General features: G+C 39.3%; 1 protein-coding gene and 1 long non-coding RNA gene across 3 annotated transcripts in view; one reads left to right on the top strand and one right to left on the bottom strand.

Moving 5' to 3' along the window:
* FHIP1A (FHF complex subunit HOOK interacting protein 1A) overlaps positions 1-11,515 on the top strand; it is an 81,280-nt gene extending 69,765 nt beyond the window's left edge. For both annotated transcript variants that reach the window (XM_081960021.1, XM_081960020.1), the window contains 3 exons: positions 4,952-5,130; positions 5,410-5,548; positions 10,759-11,515. In XM_081960021.1, the coding sequence (XP_081816147.1) occupies positions 4,952-5,130; positions 5,410-5,548; positions 10,759-11,015 (575 nt within the window). In that variant the 3' untranslated portion in view covers positions 11,016-11,515. The remainder of the gene's footprint in view (positions 1-4,951; positions 5,131-5,409; positions 5,549-10,758) is intronic.
* A 363-nt stretch (positions 11,516-11,878) lies between these two features.
* LOC309395616 lies at positions 11,879-15,414 on the bottom strand. The gene is made up of 2 exons (XR_014175940.1): positions 14,263-15,414; positions 11,879-12,242 (listed from the first exon to the last, which is right to left on the bottom strand). It is a non-coding gene; the product is annotated as an uncharacterized lncRNA (long non-coding RNA).
* Positions 15,415-16,218: the final 804 nt, after the last annotated feature.

Below are 16,218 nucleotides of genomic sequence, written 5' to 3'. Positions count from 1 at the left end.
TGGTCACATGAATAAAAATTCGGATGCTTGACAACTGACTCATATTTATGACGGTTGCAGTGTCCCGCAGTCACGTGATCCCTTTTTGCGACCTTCTGAACAAGCAAAGTCAAGAGGAAACCAGATTCACTTAACAACCGTGTTACTAATTTAACAATTGCAGTGATTCCTTTAACAAATGTGGTCGTAAAATGGAGCAAAACTCAGTTAACAAATTTCTCACTTAACAACATAAATTTTGGGCTCAATTGTGGTCTTAAGACGAGGACTACATGTAAATTTCTTCAGAAGCATTCCCATTCTGTCTGCAACCATTCGTTCAGTGGCCAAAGTTACATCGGCACTGAATGAATGGTGGTTATGACCAATCCTCAAAGGCTCAGCAGCTTGCTCTCTTTTCGGTGTGACTGCAAGAAGCCTCCCAGTTGCTGCCTCTTTGCTAGCTGTTTTCTGGCAGCGGCTGCAAGCTGGAGGCTGCCGGAAACTACCGGAGGTCAGTGAAAAAGCCGCTGCTGTTGCCGCCTGTTCTTTCGCCAGCCGCGCACACACATCCCATTGCCTGCTCCGGATATTGTTCCATTTTTGTGATTGTTCAATTGTAATGTTTTTCTGTTATTAGATACGAAAAATGCAAGAGCATTTTTAGAAAGAATGGCAGTCTAGCCCAGTGTTTCCCAACCTTGGCAACTTGAAGATGTCCGGACTTCAATTCCCAGAATTCCCCAGCCAGCAATGTTGGCTGGGGAATTCTGGGAGTTGAAGTCCGGACATCTTCAAGTTGCCAAGGTTGGGAAACACTGGGCTAGCCAAACAGTGATCCATAGATATAAAGACTCAAAACTTATTTATAGAACTATCTCAAAACATATCCAAAGGACTTCCGGTTCCGGCGGCTACGGTGACGGGCAAGTTCCTTGCCCGCTCCCGCTCCCCGGTGGGCTTCCCCCGCTTCTGGGGGGGCACAGGACGCCCCGGAGAGGCGTCCTGCCGAAGGAGCGGCTCGGGGAGGACCCTGGCATCGGCGGCGGCTGGTGGGGGCTTCTCCGCTTTGCTCCAGGCATCGAGGAGCAGTCTCGGAGGGCGCGCATGCGTCTCGCTCCAGGCTGATCGGACGATGCAAAATTGAATGAAGCAGCGGCGGTGTGGTGAGATGCTTCCTCTCTTCATTCCCTTTCTTTTGAACTGATGGACTTTTCAGCAAATCTAAAGTTAAACTCTCGGATTTTCTTGGAGGTGCGGCTGGAGGGAGGGGGATTTCCCCCCCCTTGGACAAGCGGCTTGAGAAAATTTTGCTTTCGCCCCCAGGGGAAGGAGGAGGGGGGAGAGCCAACCAATGATGCCTCACCCCTGTAAAAGTGTTTTTCACTGGATTTAGCTCCAGGACTTATTGATGACCTGAGAACTTTGTGAACTTTTAAAAACTTTACTATGCCTCTGAGCCCAAAGCTGGCAGGGCAAGATGGCACACTTCCGTTGTCTTCATGAACTGTGAAACCTGACTCCACCTTTAAAATTCAGGCTTCCGGTCTTTGTCTCCGTGTCACCCAGAAGACTCTCTTGTGGATTGTTATTTCTTGAACTTCCTGGGGGGAAAATTCCTCTCTATTGCTAGACTGACTAAAGGAACTCCCATCTGCTTGGATCTTCTGCCTCCTGGACTCATCTGTCTGCTCTACTTCCCCAGCTGTCCATTCTCTATACTGATTGATTTCTCTACTGTATAAACTATGTCTCCAAAAAGACCACCCCCTGGAAAACCTGGCTTTGCTACTTCTGCACCGACATCTGCAACATCCAGTCCTGCTACACAGTCAAAGATTACAGAACTGATGCAACCTAAGAGTACAGAGATGGATTTGCAACAAATGCTTCAGCAACTTATACAGGGCCAGGAAGAAATTAAGAAACAGTTAAAGGAAATGAAGGAAGAAATCAAAGAGAATCAAGTCCAAATTTATAAGAATTCACAGAGACTGGACCTTGTGGAGGGTGGGGTGGCGGAGGTGAGGGGGGGGGGTAGAAGCATTGCAGAAGGGAAACAAAGAGCTTGATATCCAACAAATGAAAACAGAGTTTGAGAGAATGTCCTTTTATCTTAGATTTCAAAATGTTATAGAAGCGGATGGGGAAAATATAAGGGACATTATGACTAATATTTTATCTGAATACATACATAAAGATAAACAACAGATGGAATGGGAGATAGATCTGGCCTATAGAGTGAATTCAGCATATGCCAGAACACACAATGTACCCAGGGAGGTCCATATTAAATTCTTTAGGAAAAGCACAAGAGACGAAATTCTGGGTGTACAAAGAGGGCAAGCATTGACATATCACGACAGGGAGATAACCATCTTGAAGCAGATCCCCAAAAAAGTTAGGGAGAAAAGGAAAAATTATTCGCAACTGGTGAATAAATTATACCAGAAGGGGGTGTGGTTTAGATGGTTGATGCCTGAAGGTATGCTGATATTCTGGGAGGAGACAAGAATTAGAATCAATACACCCATAGAGGCACAGGCCTTTATGGAAAAAAACAAAGCGAACCTAGAAAAAACAGAAGACTCTACAACGGTTATACAGGACACGGAAGGGGCCGGAGCTCTGCCAGCGGGGGGAGAAGGGGCAACACCAAGAAAGCTCAGATCACAAAAATGAATAAGAAAACCACATTGTTATAAACAGACCGAAAGTAATAATGAAATTATATGTAGACTTTATATTATAATATATAAATTGATTGAAAATTTTTCTAGAATTAATATGCTGATTTTATATGATCATGTATTAATGTTTTATATTTAGATGTACTTAATGAGTTTGGAGGGAGGGGGCGTCTGCCACACTTGCAACTGCCAAAATTTGTACACCATTCCACCTACCCTTTTCCCTATAAATGTTTAAAAAAACCAATATAATTCTTTGGAAAAAAAAACATATCCAAAGACCCCCAGTAGTGCATGAACAGCCCTCAATATTTTCCCCATATCACAAAGTGATCAACCAATTCTGAGATAAACAGATAGACCCATTTTATGGAATCAGTAATGAAAACCTAAACAAATTCAACAATCACAGGGAAAGAAAATAGCCTCTTGGTGATCCATCCCATCAAAAAGCTGATTTCACAGATAAGACAGAGATGTCACCTTGCAAGTCAAAAACATTCACTTGTAGCACTACGCAACCAGGCAAGACAGATGCCTATATAATCTCTGCCAAGCTCACTCACTTCCTCAAACTTTCTCCACTGGTCATGTTGTGTAGCATAGTAGCAAAACATCTGCAACCCAAAACCAATCTTGGATAGTTCCATCTATGCAATATGCCAACCCTGAGTGACAGTTGTGAAGTATGGCAAACTATAGGAAGATAAAAAGGAGAGTGGGATTACTTTGCCCCATTCCATTCTGTGAAAAATATCAGTATATAGGCCAAGCTGTAATTTACTTTATCTCTTTGAAAGCTATATTTTCCAGGGGCAACAATTACTTGGAATGTGTGGGAAGACAACAGAGGAGAAGAGACCTCAATTTGGAGGCTTGCTAAATTCAGAATGTCACTGATACTTCAACCCCTGAGAAATAGGATAGGAGGATTTCTCTCTCCCTCCCGCCCCCCCCTCCATTTAAAATCTTGAGGAAAATAAAGGGGAAATTACAACACCGTTGGAATTCTCTGTCTCTTTATAAATATTTCTTTTCTTTTTTTACTTTTTTGGAACAGCTGTGCTTATTGCGAAGTCATTCTTCTTTTGTACACAGGGACAGGAAGCCTCATACACTGTTCAGTATATGTTCCCTGTCTTGTGCCCAGGCATATGTACTCCATATTAGCATTAAATGTACCAGTTATAATGCCATCAGTTCCTGTCTCTTTGTTGAAAACAGAAATGCAGAATACCCGATAGCTGTGGTTCTTAATCCAATTTTTAATATCAGAGCTCCTGTGAACAGCATGTCGCAGCCCAGGGCTGTCTGTTATCCAGTCGTACATTCACCCAAAGAAATACATTGGGTAACATGTTTTCTCACTGAAAAAGATCAGCTGCTGTGCTGGCAAAAGGAAGGAGAGAACCAGGAATATAAGGCTTTTTGGAAAAGCCCAGAGGAATGGTTGCCAAGCCCCCCCCCCCCCCCAAGAAATTCTAGACAACATTGGCTGCTGAAGGATTCTTGGTTTCAGGAGAACCCAGGCTAAAGGAAGTACTGAAGGTGAAGTAACAATGAGGGATGCTTCAGTGGTGGGATTCACTTACCTTCCTTACCAGTTCGCAAATGTGGGCGTGTGTGCTCGCTTTGCTTGCACGCACCGCATCTGTGCATGTGCAGTGCTTGCACATTATGTTGGGGTGGGTGGGTGGAGTCCCCCGCAGCAGCCGCTATCAGTTTACCCGAACCAGAGAGAACCGGATGAATACCACATCTGGGATGTGTCTACTCATTGCAAATGGCTTCTGTGGGAAGTGGGGTAAGGGAGAAATCATATCCTGCCAACTTGAGAGAGACAATGCCAGCCAACACCAGTCAATGCTTCTTCTTTTTTAACACCAAGTAGGAATCTAGAAATAGCAATGCATACATTTTGTTAACACACTGGGCTGCACACATATCCAGCGGAAAGGCAATTCATTTTAAAAATGCTTGGCCAGATGTTAATAAATCAAGCCTCTTGTTTCTTGCAGTTCTGCTCCTTAGCAGAAGAAGAGGCAAGAGAGCTGAAAGAAAGGAATGCAGCCTGATTAACGGTTGCTGACCTGCTGTAATTACTTGTTTGAATGTGTACGCCTGCAAACGAAACTAATAACTGGCCTAATGCTGCTAATTTTAAATAAAATCATAAAAATAGGTTGATGCTATGAGTTGGATCAGATCTTACGAATCCCTTTCCTTTTGCTTCTCCTTTCTCAAAATTTTGTTTTGTTTTGTTTTGCTTTTTAAATCTGCAGGCCCATTTATCAGCGTGGTGCTATCAAAACTGGAAAACATGTTGGAAAACTCCTTGCATGTGAATTTGCTGTTGATTGGAATAATCACTCATCTGGCCAGTTACCCACAACCTCTTCTTCGTTCCTTTTTGCTCAACACAAATATGGTATTTCAGCCTAGTGTGCGGTCTCTGTACCAGGTACTGCTTTAATACTAAAAAGAAATCTTTTAAAACTCACTTTAAAGTGCAGCACCACCTATCATTATTTTTTAAAATTAAATTTTTGCTTCAGTTTTTGCAGAGCGATATCTTAATATTGATTGGTTAAAATGTAATTGTTTAAATCAAGACAATATAAAATATCACAGCAAGATGAGTTGTTAGGGACAAAGTACATGATTCAGTCATAATTTAGTAAATAACTGTATTTGTAGCTGTATAGATGCTGTTTATTTACTTTACTTTATTTTTGGGCAGGTGCTGGCATCTATAAAGAATAAAATTGAGCAGTTTGCTTCCATTGAAAAAGATTTCCCTGCTCTCTTGATACAAGCACAAAAGTACCTGCTTTTACGAGTAGATGCACTGGATGTTCCTTTAGAATCATTAAATAAAGGTAAATAATCTTTCCTGATAAATTAAACATATTTTATTTTTTTCCTGGCTTTAATAAGAATTGAATAAATGGTAAGTAAACTATCTTTTATACTGTGCAAGGTTATTCTAGATAATTGTTAGGATAAATTTTGCAAATTTTCCTATCCACCATTCTTTTTAGGTAAGGATAGTTGACATCTGTTCACCAATCTAGTGTTGGATTCATCTTGACCAGAGCTGGCAGGTAAATGAGATAGCTAGGACATATGTGAGCTTGATCTATCAGTTTATCTCAATGGTGGAAAACCATTGAGAATAATCCTTTTTTCTTGAGTTCCTCAATATTTTCTACCTGCTTAAAAATGGTGGCATAATTTTCCAACATTGTTGAGCTGCACTATGTAGAGCTGCGTAAAACCTGTATCATAAACCCTGAAGTAGGTTTAACATAGTTGAATGTTGACTGCAATACCCATATGTCCCAAAGAAACTAGAGCAGAAATAAACCCTAACTCTCAGTCCTCATGGACGACAAAGTGCTGAAACTTTGTGTATGCAAAATAAATGTGCAACTTAGCTGTAGTCTTACCTTTCCTGACATCCCACTTTTCTCTCAAGAAGGTAAGACAATTATACAGTTATAATTTTATTTATTTATGGAAGACTACCTTAAACATACTATTATTGTTGTTATTTTAAAACGGCACAGCTTTTTCAAAATAATTCCCATCTATAGGTGTAACAGCCATTATTAAAATATTGTTTTAAGTCACTTTATTTTTAACAAGACTAAATGATTGGCAGAGCAGTTCCAAACATTCATTTGGGAATTCTAGTAGTAAAAGGTTATGCAGTTTATGCATTGTTGTCAGAGATGAGCAAATCTAACACCTAACGAATGCACTTTGTCAAGTGGAATGGACTGTGATAAAAATAAGCCTAGCTATAAACACTTTAGGGCAGAAAGGTTAGGTTATTTCATATGAGACGACATTTTCCTATTGCAGCTGCCTTTTGATTATACTGTTGTCAATTCTAGCATATTAGTCAACTTTTATTGCAACAATTTGTAGGCTAATAAAACAAAACATGCATCGCTCTAGGGAGAAGATAATCATCATTCTCCGCATCCCCACTTTGACCCGGGATGCTTGCATAAAATTACTGGATAATTTTATGTAAATAACGCTATTGTGAATATTGCTCAAGAGTTGTTTAACAGCAGTTCAGGAAGAAAAAAGAAATCTCCGTACAAGCTAGCGGCTTATTTATTTTAGGATCTCTTGTACCAAATTCCCCAAACTGCTTTTTGAACTTTGGTCTTTAGGATTTTGTCACATCCTTGTTTATTTGACAAATGACTGGTTTATAATTTGTAATTGAAATTGAGATGCCATATGTAAAGTTAGCAATCATTTTATACGATTATCTTATTTTCTAAGCATTTTCCTGATCCTCTTGCTAACCACTCTTTAATACACTGGGAGGGGATGCAGTGTTGCTCCATTTCATGTTTTGTACTGTTTGACAAACTTTTTTTCAGGGTCTGAAAAACCCTTCACAGTATATCTATCTACATGTGGAGTCTTATATCTGCTTTAATTTTATTCCCACAGCAAACCTAGACACGTGGTTGCTGCTGCACATGTGATCATCTGCTTACTATGTAGGCTCCTCTAGTGATAAAATGTTAATACTTCAATGGCCATGGAATGAGTTTAAAACAGGGGTGTCCAAACTTGGGAACTTTAAGACTTGTGGACTTCAACTCCCAGAATTCCCCAGCCAGCCATGCTGGCTGGGGAATTCTGGGAGTTGAAGTCCACAAGTCTTAAAGTTCCCAAGTTTGGACACCCCTGGTTTAAAAGAAGGCCAATTAGCACAGATGTGAAAGAAGTAAATGGAATACAATTCACATATTATTTATATGAATGGAATTGTCACTTTTGAATGTATTTGTAAATTATATCTGTAAATTAGAGTAGGTCAGGAAGGTTCTATTGCCTCTCTCATACATCTTCCTCACAGTCTTCCATATAGAGCATATCTTAGTATTAACTTGACCTTAATTTTTAACAAACCCACTTATTCTGAAAACTCATGTTCCAAGTTGTAAATGGCTATATGAAATATATAATTCAGCTGAATTTTTAATTTAGAAGACAAAAACACAGAAATGATTCTAATTGCAAAGACTGGAAGAGTTAATTAAAAGTTAGATTTACTTCCTATCATTGCTGCTGTTTGGCTCATTATAGGTTAAGAATAAACAACTGCAGTAGCATTCTGTGCAGATGAAATTACTTTCATAAAATGTAATTATATGCTACCTTTAATGAAATGAAAAGACAGGGTGAATAAAGGGAGGTTCCCTGTTCAGGGGCATGGATATTAACAGATTAACAGAGTTGGAAGGGACCTTGTAGGTCATCTAATCCAACCCCCTTCTCAAGAAAGAGACCCTACATCATTTCTGACAAATGGCAGTCCAATTGCTTCTTGAACGCCTTCAGTGACGAAGCTCCCACAACTTCTGAATGCAAACTGTTCCACTGATTGACTGTTCTCACTGTCAGAAAATTTCTAGGTTTAATCTCTCCTGGATCAGCTCCCATCCATTATTCCTTGTCTGGCCTTCAGGTGCTTTGCAAAATTGCTTGACCCTCTCCTCTTTGTGACAGCTCCTCAAATATTGGAAAACCTTTTTACCCTGAATCTGAAAAGGTCTTAAAATACATTCCAAGGGGATTGATACTGAGGAGTCTTTTAGAAAAATAGCATACTTGCATTCTGTGGACTGAAGTTTATGTGTTCTGATTTCAGAATTAACTTTTTAACCTCACCAAGCCTTGATTAGCATTCTGTTAGAATCTTGTGCCAGAGGATTGTTCTTGTATAGCTGTTGTAGATAGGAATTTTCATTAGTGGCTGCGTTCAGGGATAAGGGGACTTTTCAGAATCTGATGAGAACAGTAACCATAGTGACTAATTGCTTAACAGTAGAACGGGTAAAGAGGTTTCTTTGTTTTTTCCCCCAGAATAGTCTACCTTTTTTTGCTGCTTGATTTCATTGTAAGCTTTGCTTCAGTGTTAATAAGAAGCAGTTGGGACCTTCGTTCTTTCCTTCCTTCCAATTTAAATACTTCTTCATTTCTGATTGCCCTCCTAATATCTTTTGGTATCTTTTATAACCATTGTCTAATCCACATAATTAGTGAATCGTGTGAAATATGCATTAAGTAACTAGCTGCTAGGAGATGTGGCTGTTGTTCCCTGGAGTTTGATTTTAAAACCCAACATGTTACATCGGGTAATGGAAAGGCACACAAGGGCTAAAGGCAACAACAGCTCTTTATTAAAGTACAACAAGTAAGAACAATTCAGCGAAGGTTGAGTCTGACAGCAGCCCTTTTATAGGGAGCTGTCAGACCCTTCGACCAATAGGATTAAACCTCTGTTCCCGCCGGAACAGAGGACCTTGGTGGAAACCACTGTAGTTGATGCCAGTATCTAACACAACATATGGAGACTAGGATTCATATAATTCTGGTTTCAGTAGGCTGAGTTAGTTCGAAGATTTTTGACATCACGTTATAGTTTTCAGAACTATTTTGCAAGACTTCTAAAGTCTTCTGTCAGAGAAAAATGGATACCTAATGGCCTTACTTCGAATTGTGGCCACTCTTTTTATGTGTCCCCCAAGGCATGAACCAAATGCTTGCTTTGATATTTTTAGCCCTGCTACATCTATCTCCAAAATATTTAACACATGCAGTATGAACATCCCCCAACATCCAGTGAATTCATGAGGCAGTTTGGATTATTTTTCCTTTTAAAATATTCCAGCTATTTTAAACAGGAACATATTTTTAATTCCAGCTGCGTATACTTTTATTGTAGCCTTGCTCATTTATCTTCCCTGATTTTTCTGGTCAATCTGCACACTGAATCTTGCTCACACTCTCATTTTAAAGCAGCTTTTTAGGAATCACTGATTAATGCCTAATACCATGTTTCCCCGAAAATAAGACAGGGCCTTATTTTCTTTTGACCCTCCAAAATTTCACTTTATTTTCAAGGATTATTATTTTTGAGGTACAAGAGGCAGCGTGTGTGGTCACCTCATGGCTGCTGCTGTTACAATATTTTCTGGGAGGGCTTATTTTAGTGCATGCGCTCAAAAGCCCGATTAGTCTTATTATCCGGGGACGTCTTATTTTTGGGGAAACAGGGTAGTTGCAGCTTACAATATCTATAGCCAGATGTCACCAACACAGTTGGTACCAATTAGGAGAGAACAAGTAGAATTAATTTGTCAGAAGACTATGCCTAGAAATTGAACAACCATTTGTCTGATAGTGTTCCTCTTTGAGCAGGAGGTTGGATTAGAAGACCTTCCAAGGTCCCTTCCAACTCTTTATTTTGTTAAGACTGTTTGTAATGACATAAAGTTATCATTAGGTGATCTTTTTTTTTCAGGAAAATGAACATTTTCTTCCCCAAAGAATCAATTTTGTATACAAATATAAAAGATGTATATTTCACGTTCATGTCCACTAATTTAAGTTGCAGGACACAGGAGCAGAACTACATGAAATGCACCTGTTAGGACACTGAAAAAATTCCCACTACATAGCCCTAAATAATATCCAGAATTAGAATGGCTGCTTCATGTTATTGATACTGCCACATTGCTTACAGTTATAAACTCTGCAGGTTGCGATGTTCCACATTTAAGAATGTCGGTTGACAAGCCCATTTATCAAGAGATAAGTGAAGTTTTCCTAATAGTAAAATAAGAGTGTTGATGACCTGTATTATGAGGCTGGTTGTGAAACTAAGATAATGAGCTCAAAACACATTTAAACCAGAAGTGGTATTCAGCATCTTCTGACCAGTTCTGGAGAACCAGTAGCAGAAATTTTGAGTAGTTTGAAAAACCGGTAAATATCACCTCTGACTGGCCACACCCCCATCTATCCTCTGCCTCCCAAGTCCCAGCTAATCGGGAGGAAATGGGAATTTTGCAGTAACCTTCCCCTGGAGTGGGGAGGAAATGGAGATTTTACAGTATCCTTCCCCTGCCACGCCCACAGAACTGGTAGTAAAAAGTTTTGAATCCCATCACTAATATATATGCCTTGTAAAATGTAACCCAATACTTTTTATTAGAACTTCTAACATTGCATGTGCATTTAAAGTAATTTTTTATTTATTTTTATTTTTCAGACAATGGACAGCAGAAGAGTGTCACAGAAAAGGTTAAGAACCTCTCAGAGGCATCCCAAGCTCTCCTCCAGACTTACTTGGGAAATAAAGCGAGAAAAGGCTCTGGCCTTCCCAACGTCCCCTTGCACATTCCAAACACCATCCTTGCGGCCGCCCTCTTCCCAGAGTTTCTCAAGGAACTAGCAGCTCTTGCACAGGAACATTCGATTCTGTCCTATAAAGTATTGGGTAATCTTGAGGATTACTACCCACTCTAAAACATTTAAAATATGTTCTAAATGAGGAACTACTTACGAAACAAATTTGAACTCCACATTCCTGGTATTACTTGATTCAGGAGAAATGGTTACTTTTTGGGTTGTGTCTCATTTTCATAAGAAATTGAAATTAGTAATGAAGCCAATACTTTATTTATGTCCTTGATTTGGCTGACTTTCAGGTTTTTCTCTTTTAAACTTGGCTGTTGTGACCCTCCAGGTTAGAAAGATACAGTTATACAAACAAGTAAAAATCTTTTTATCTCTCTCTTTCTTGCAAAGATTCATAAAATCCAGCATGACAATCCAACAAGACGATCACTGTTGAAAGGGAAGCTAGCAATCTTCTCTCCAATCTTCTACCTTAACAGTGATTAGACTTGTGAATCCAAATGGATTCATTCTAAGCCTGGGATTTGCTGAAAGCAGATGGTGGTGCTGAACACATACCATGTTGCCTTATGTTGTGGATATGTCTGGTACTCTAAGCCGGGGGTGGGTGGGTCAAACTCAATTTCATAAGAGGGCTGCATCAGGGTTGTGTTTGACCCTGGGGGGGGGCAGGAGCGAGAGGGCTCAGTTTTTGCTGGCAGAGGGTTGCAGGAGGCTGCCGCAGCTGAAAACAGAGCCTGGAAGGGCTATGCACAGCCCTCACAAGCTCCATTTTCTCTGGCAGAGACACTGTGGACTGATCTTTTGCTGTTTCCAGGGAAGCCCCATGGACAAAGATCTAAGCACCCCCATGGGCCAAAGTTTGACACCTGTGCTCTAAGCTTTGACATTTAGGTTGAATGAGTACAGTAACTGGATGTTAAGTGCAGACTGCAGAATATTTTCTTGCCATTTCCTGGCATTTTTTTAAAAAAAAAATTAGATTGCTGCTAAAAAAAACCTCAAGCCTTATCTTAATAAAATTTGCACAGGGCGAAATATTTCTATGCAAGCTATAACTTTTTTTTTTTTTTGCAGAATATGTTTGGAAATTTCTGTTGACGAGCTAAAAAGCAAAGGTTTTAATAGTCTTAGGAATGTCATTATGCCTAGAAATTGTGATTGTATATTTTGTTAAAAAAGAAAACGGTAAATTTCCAAATTGTTTTTAATGAAATTTTATTTAGGTTTAAGAAATTCCTTGTGATACATTCGTACGTTGGTTAGATCTTTTTGATGCACACTGATCTGTTGCAAGATGGCACTTTATAGACATGGCTTTAATATATTGCTCTACTGAAATTAGAAAAAAAAGAGATTGTTTTCTGGGATAAATACAGTGCAACCTGTTACAATTGGTGTAGAATTCCTTAAGAACATTTTCTTTTTTGAGTAATGAGACTCATTAGAAGAATTCAGACATGATGAATTGGTATATTATAGCTGCATTCTAGTTTGCGCTAGTAAGAGTAATTGTCCTTCCAGTACTGAAGCTAACTGAGCAATAAGTGGCCCAACAATTGAAAGCCTTCATTTTCTTTTTCATTGGTGAAAAGGAGAAGCTATTTTAGAACAAGTGGAAAAAATGGGCATAAAGACCAAGCTAGGGAAAAAAATCTTTTCATCTGTTTTTAAATTATATTTAGAAGAACTAATAATTACAGGGAGAATTTGTAATTCCTTTGATAGGAGTTAATATAGCATCTCTTAAGCATAGATAATAAAGGACAATCTGCCAGTGTATTTGATTATTCATCAAAATATTGCAGGATGTAAAAAATCTTAAAGGTGTTAAGCATTGTATTCTGTCCTAAGTTCCATGTTTGTTCATACCGTATCTCAGCTCTTTGCCCTTTCTTTGGCAAGCAGAACTCTGCAGGACTTGGGCATCTTACATTTTTCTTTAGACCTGAATTTGTTCCCCCTAGCAATTCTTTTGTGTATAATTACTCCAGACTAAGGAAAGAACTTGAGTAATTTAAGCGCTATGCCAATTAGTAGTCAATTGAAGCCAGAATGGTTCCTTTTTGAAATGATGGGTTAACAGTTAAAAAAAGAACAACATAAGCATTGTTCTGATATACAGGTATTCCTCAATTTGCAACCATTCGTTTAGCAACTGTTCAAAGTTACAATGGCACTGAAAAAAAGGGATTTGTGATAAGTTTTTACACTTATGACCATTGCAACATCTCCATCGTTACGTCATCAAATTTTGGTTGTTGGCAGCCTGCAGATGTTTATGATGGTTGCAGCATTCCGGGGTCCTGGGATATCATTTGCAACCAACTTAGAAAGCAAAGTCAATGGGGAAAGTCAGGTTCACTTAACAACCCACATGATTCACTTAACAGCTACAGTGATTCATTCATTCAACGGTATAGGGTTTCCTGCCTAGGCAGGGGGTTGGACTAGAAGACCTCCAAGGTCCCTTCCAACTCTACTATTGTATTGTATTATTTACAAACCATGGCAAAAAGTTCGTAAAGTGAGGCCCAACTCACTTGTCTTGCTTAAGCAATGTAAATTTTGGGCTCAGTTGTGGTCCTAAACTGAGGACTATTAGAGTGGCAAGATTATTATATGCACAAAAATGAACCAATTTGCTATCATGGAGTAATGGTTGGAGAAATTGATGGAACTTGCCCAGATGATCAGACTCACTTCTTTGACTAGAAAAAGGATAATGTCTACATTGTTGGTGGCTTATTGATTTTTTAATATAGAAAATAATTCTGTGGCTTACGGTTTGAAGATTAGAAGTTATAGAAAAAAGGGAATGATGATTATGTAAGCAGAGAGAGGCTTTATTAGAATTATATAACTGCAGAGGAGATTGGGAGTCACTTCTTTTGTTTTCTGTTGTTTTATTATTTTTTCTTTACTCTTTCCTTTTTTTATTTTTCACATTTACTAATTTTTACTTTGAATGTATTTCTTATTATCTATGTAAAAGCTTTTAATAAAATCTATTTTGAAGAAAGTAATTGGCATTGTACCACCCACTACCTATTGAGAAAATGATATGTGACTGACTGGTTATTTATCCAAAAAGCAAATATTTTCTCTTTCCTCCATCTATCTTCAACCTTATCCAAATACTAGGATCATCTAAATGCATGTTCTCTTCAGTATCTTCTTTCTGAAATGTCCCCTTGAACATTCTGGAAAGTCTTGTTATGGTTTTATCTAATCTATAAATCATAATTAGTAATAACCATTTTATATTGTTCACAATCCAGAGTCATTTGTTGAGATGGTGAATATACAAATTGAATAAATAAATATAAAACTGCTCAGCCCACTTTGAGTTTACCAGCTAAGCTTTCTCTGAATAGAAACCAACAGGGTTCATTATTCCATTTTCAGTAGCCACCAAAACTGTCTGATCCACATTATTCAGTGTAGAATCTGTAGCTGCCAGCCAGTTTGTTTATAAACAACTTCTCCCAAAAATCCTCTGTGATTTTAACATGTCATCTTAGAAGCTTTTAAGTGCATCTTCCTTTAGGACAAGTTCATAGCTGTTCCATCTTTTCCTATGGGAAACTTACTAACAAACAAAGGCGATATAGAGAGAGAAACAGTTTGAGTTATTTTCTGTTCTCTTATCACTAGCTCCAAAGTTTCTATGCATATGTGATTAACTGACTAGCAACGAAACTGTAGTAGAACATATTTGTATTTATAGAATTCCCAATTTATTCAAGGACAGGGGAACTAAGGTACATATTTGAAGAGATGATCTAGAATTTTAGGGAATCTGCTTGAGAGTTTGTCGATGTGTACATGCACAACTGTTTCTGAAGTGCCAGAGGCAAGCATACATTAAAAATGTGCTTGGGTAAGAGATTAGCAATTAGATAAAAGCAAGGTGTGAAAAAAATATGCAGATAGTGCAAAGAATGCCAAGACAACAAAACAGGAAATTGAATACAGGATTTATGTTTGCATGCCAAGTTTGCTGAGAAATGAGGAAGAGACTTAAAGCAACTCTAGCAGTCTCTGGTCAGAAAAGCATCAGGAGGTCTGAAAGCTCAAGACATGAGCAGAAGCAAGCCAAACCTGGGAATGTACAAGGAAATCCCAAAAGTATATCCAGCAATCAAAAACTGACAGGTTTAAATCCCCCCGTTAAGCAGTAACAGCTGCATCTCCCTTAGCACAGCTGGCTGTGATGATGAGCAGCCAACCACAGGGATGCTTGCTGCTTGCCAGTTGTTCACTCTTGCAGAGCACAAGGTGTTGAACTACTGTATATGGTAGACTGAGTAGTTCGCTCTGCTGTCTGATGCCTACACTGAGTGGTCTAGATTGGGGAGGTTTCTGTGCTGGCAAAGTAAGCACCTAACACAGTGATGGCCAACCTTTTAGCCATCGCTTGCCAAAAGCAAGAGGAGTGCAGGGGGGGTCGTGCGTGGGCATTCCCACACCCATAATTTTATGCGCACGGGCCCCCGTGCATGTGTGTGACCCCTGCCCTCCCCTCGCTTTTGGCGTGCTATGGACCCATTTTTTGCCCTCCCCAGGTTCCAGAAGCTTTCTAGGAGCCCGGGAGGGCAAAACAAACTCCCCTCCACCCCCCGATGCCCTTCAGAGGCTTCCCTGAAGCCTCCGGCGGACGAAAAACTCCCGAACGTGAAGGCCAAAGTCAGCTGACAAGGCAATGCCTCACATGCCCTAACAAATGGCTCCGCGTGCCACCTGTGACACCCGTGTGATAGGTTCGTCATCACGGACCTAGCATCAAAGCATCTGGGAAAACGGTGGGCAATCCTTAGACACACAGACATAAATCCCATGTAATGCCTACTTTTTCCCTCCTTGTCAATAGGATTGACAACTCGAGCTGTAACCAATTCTGTAGATTCTTTTCACACTCCAGTGAATGTCTGCTTGTGAAACTTGTTTATATATACATATGATTATGTAGAAGATATGCCAGAAGGCATATATATGATAAGGTTCTATGTACCAAAAGCCATACTTTAAAAAAAAGGCAGAACAAAACTAAATGTAATTGAATTCCCTACTAATTAAAATGAATTGCATATAAAATAAGCGCCTTTCACCTATCTTCAATCTGCACATACCAACCATTATGCAAAAAAGACATATATAATTTTTCCCTCCTCCTGCCAGCACAAATAAAAAAAAGAACATTGAATGCAGATTGAGAGCGGGTATGGTTTAGGAATGGAAAGAAAGCAAAAAGGGAAGTCTAAAATGTGAAGCAAAGAGATCACCATCCTTCCTTGCTCCTCAAAGTCTG

The sequence above is a fragment of the Natrix helvetica genome (assembly GCF_964273705.1).
Source record: "Natrix helvetica genome assembly, chromosome: 7".
In the NCBI taxonomy this organism is placed as follows: Eukaryota; Metazoa; Chordata; class Lepidosauria; order Squamata; family Natricidae; genus Natrix; species Natrix helvetica.
The sequence above is the reverse complement of the archived record's forward strand: the minus strand, read 5'-3'. Positions and strand labels throughout refer to the sequence as shown.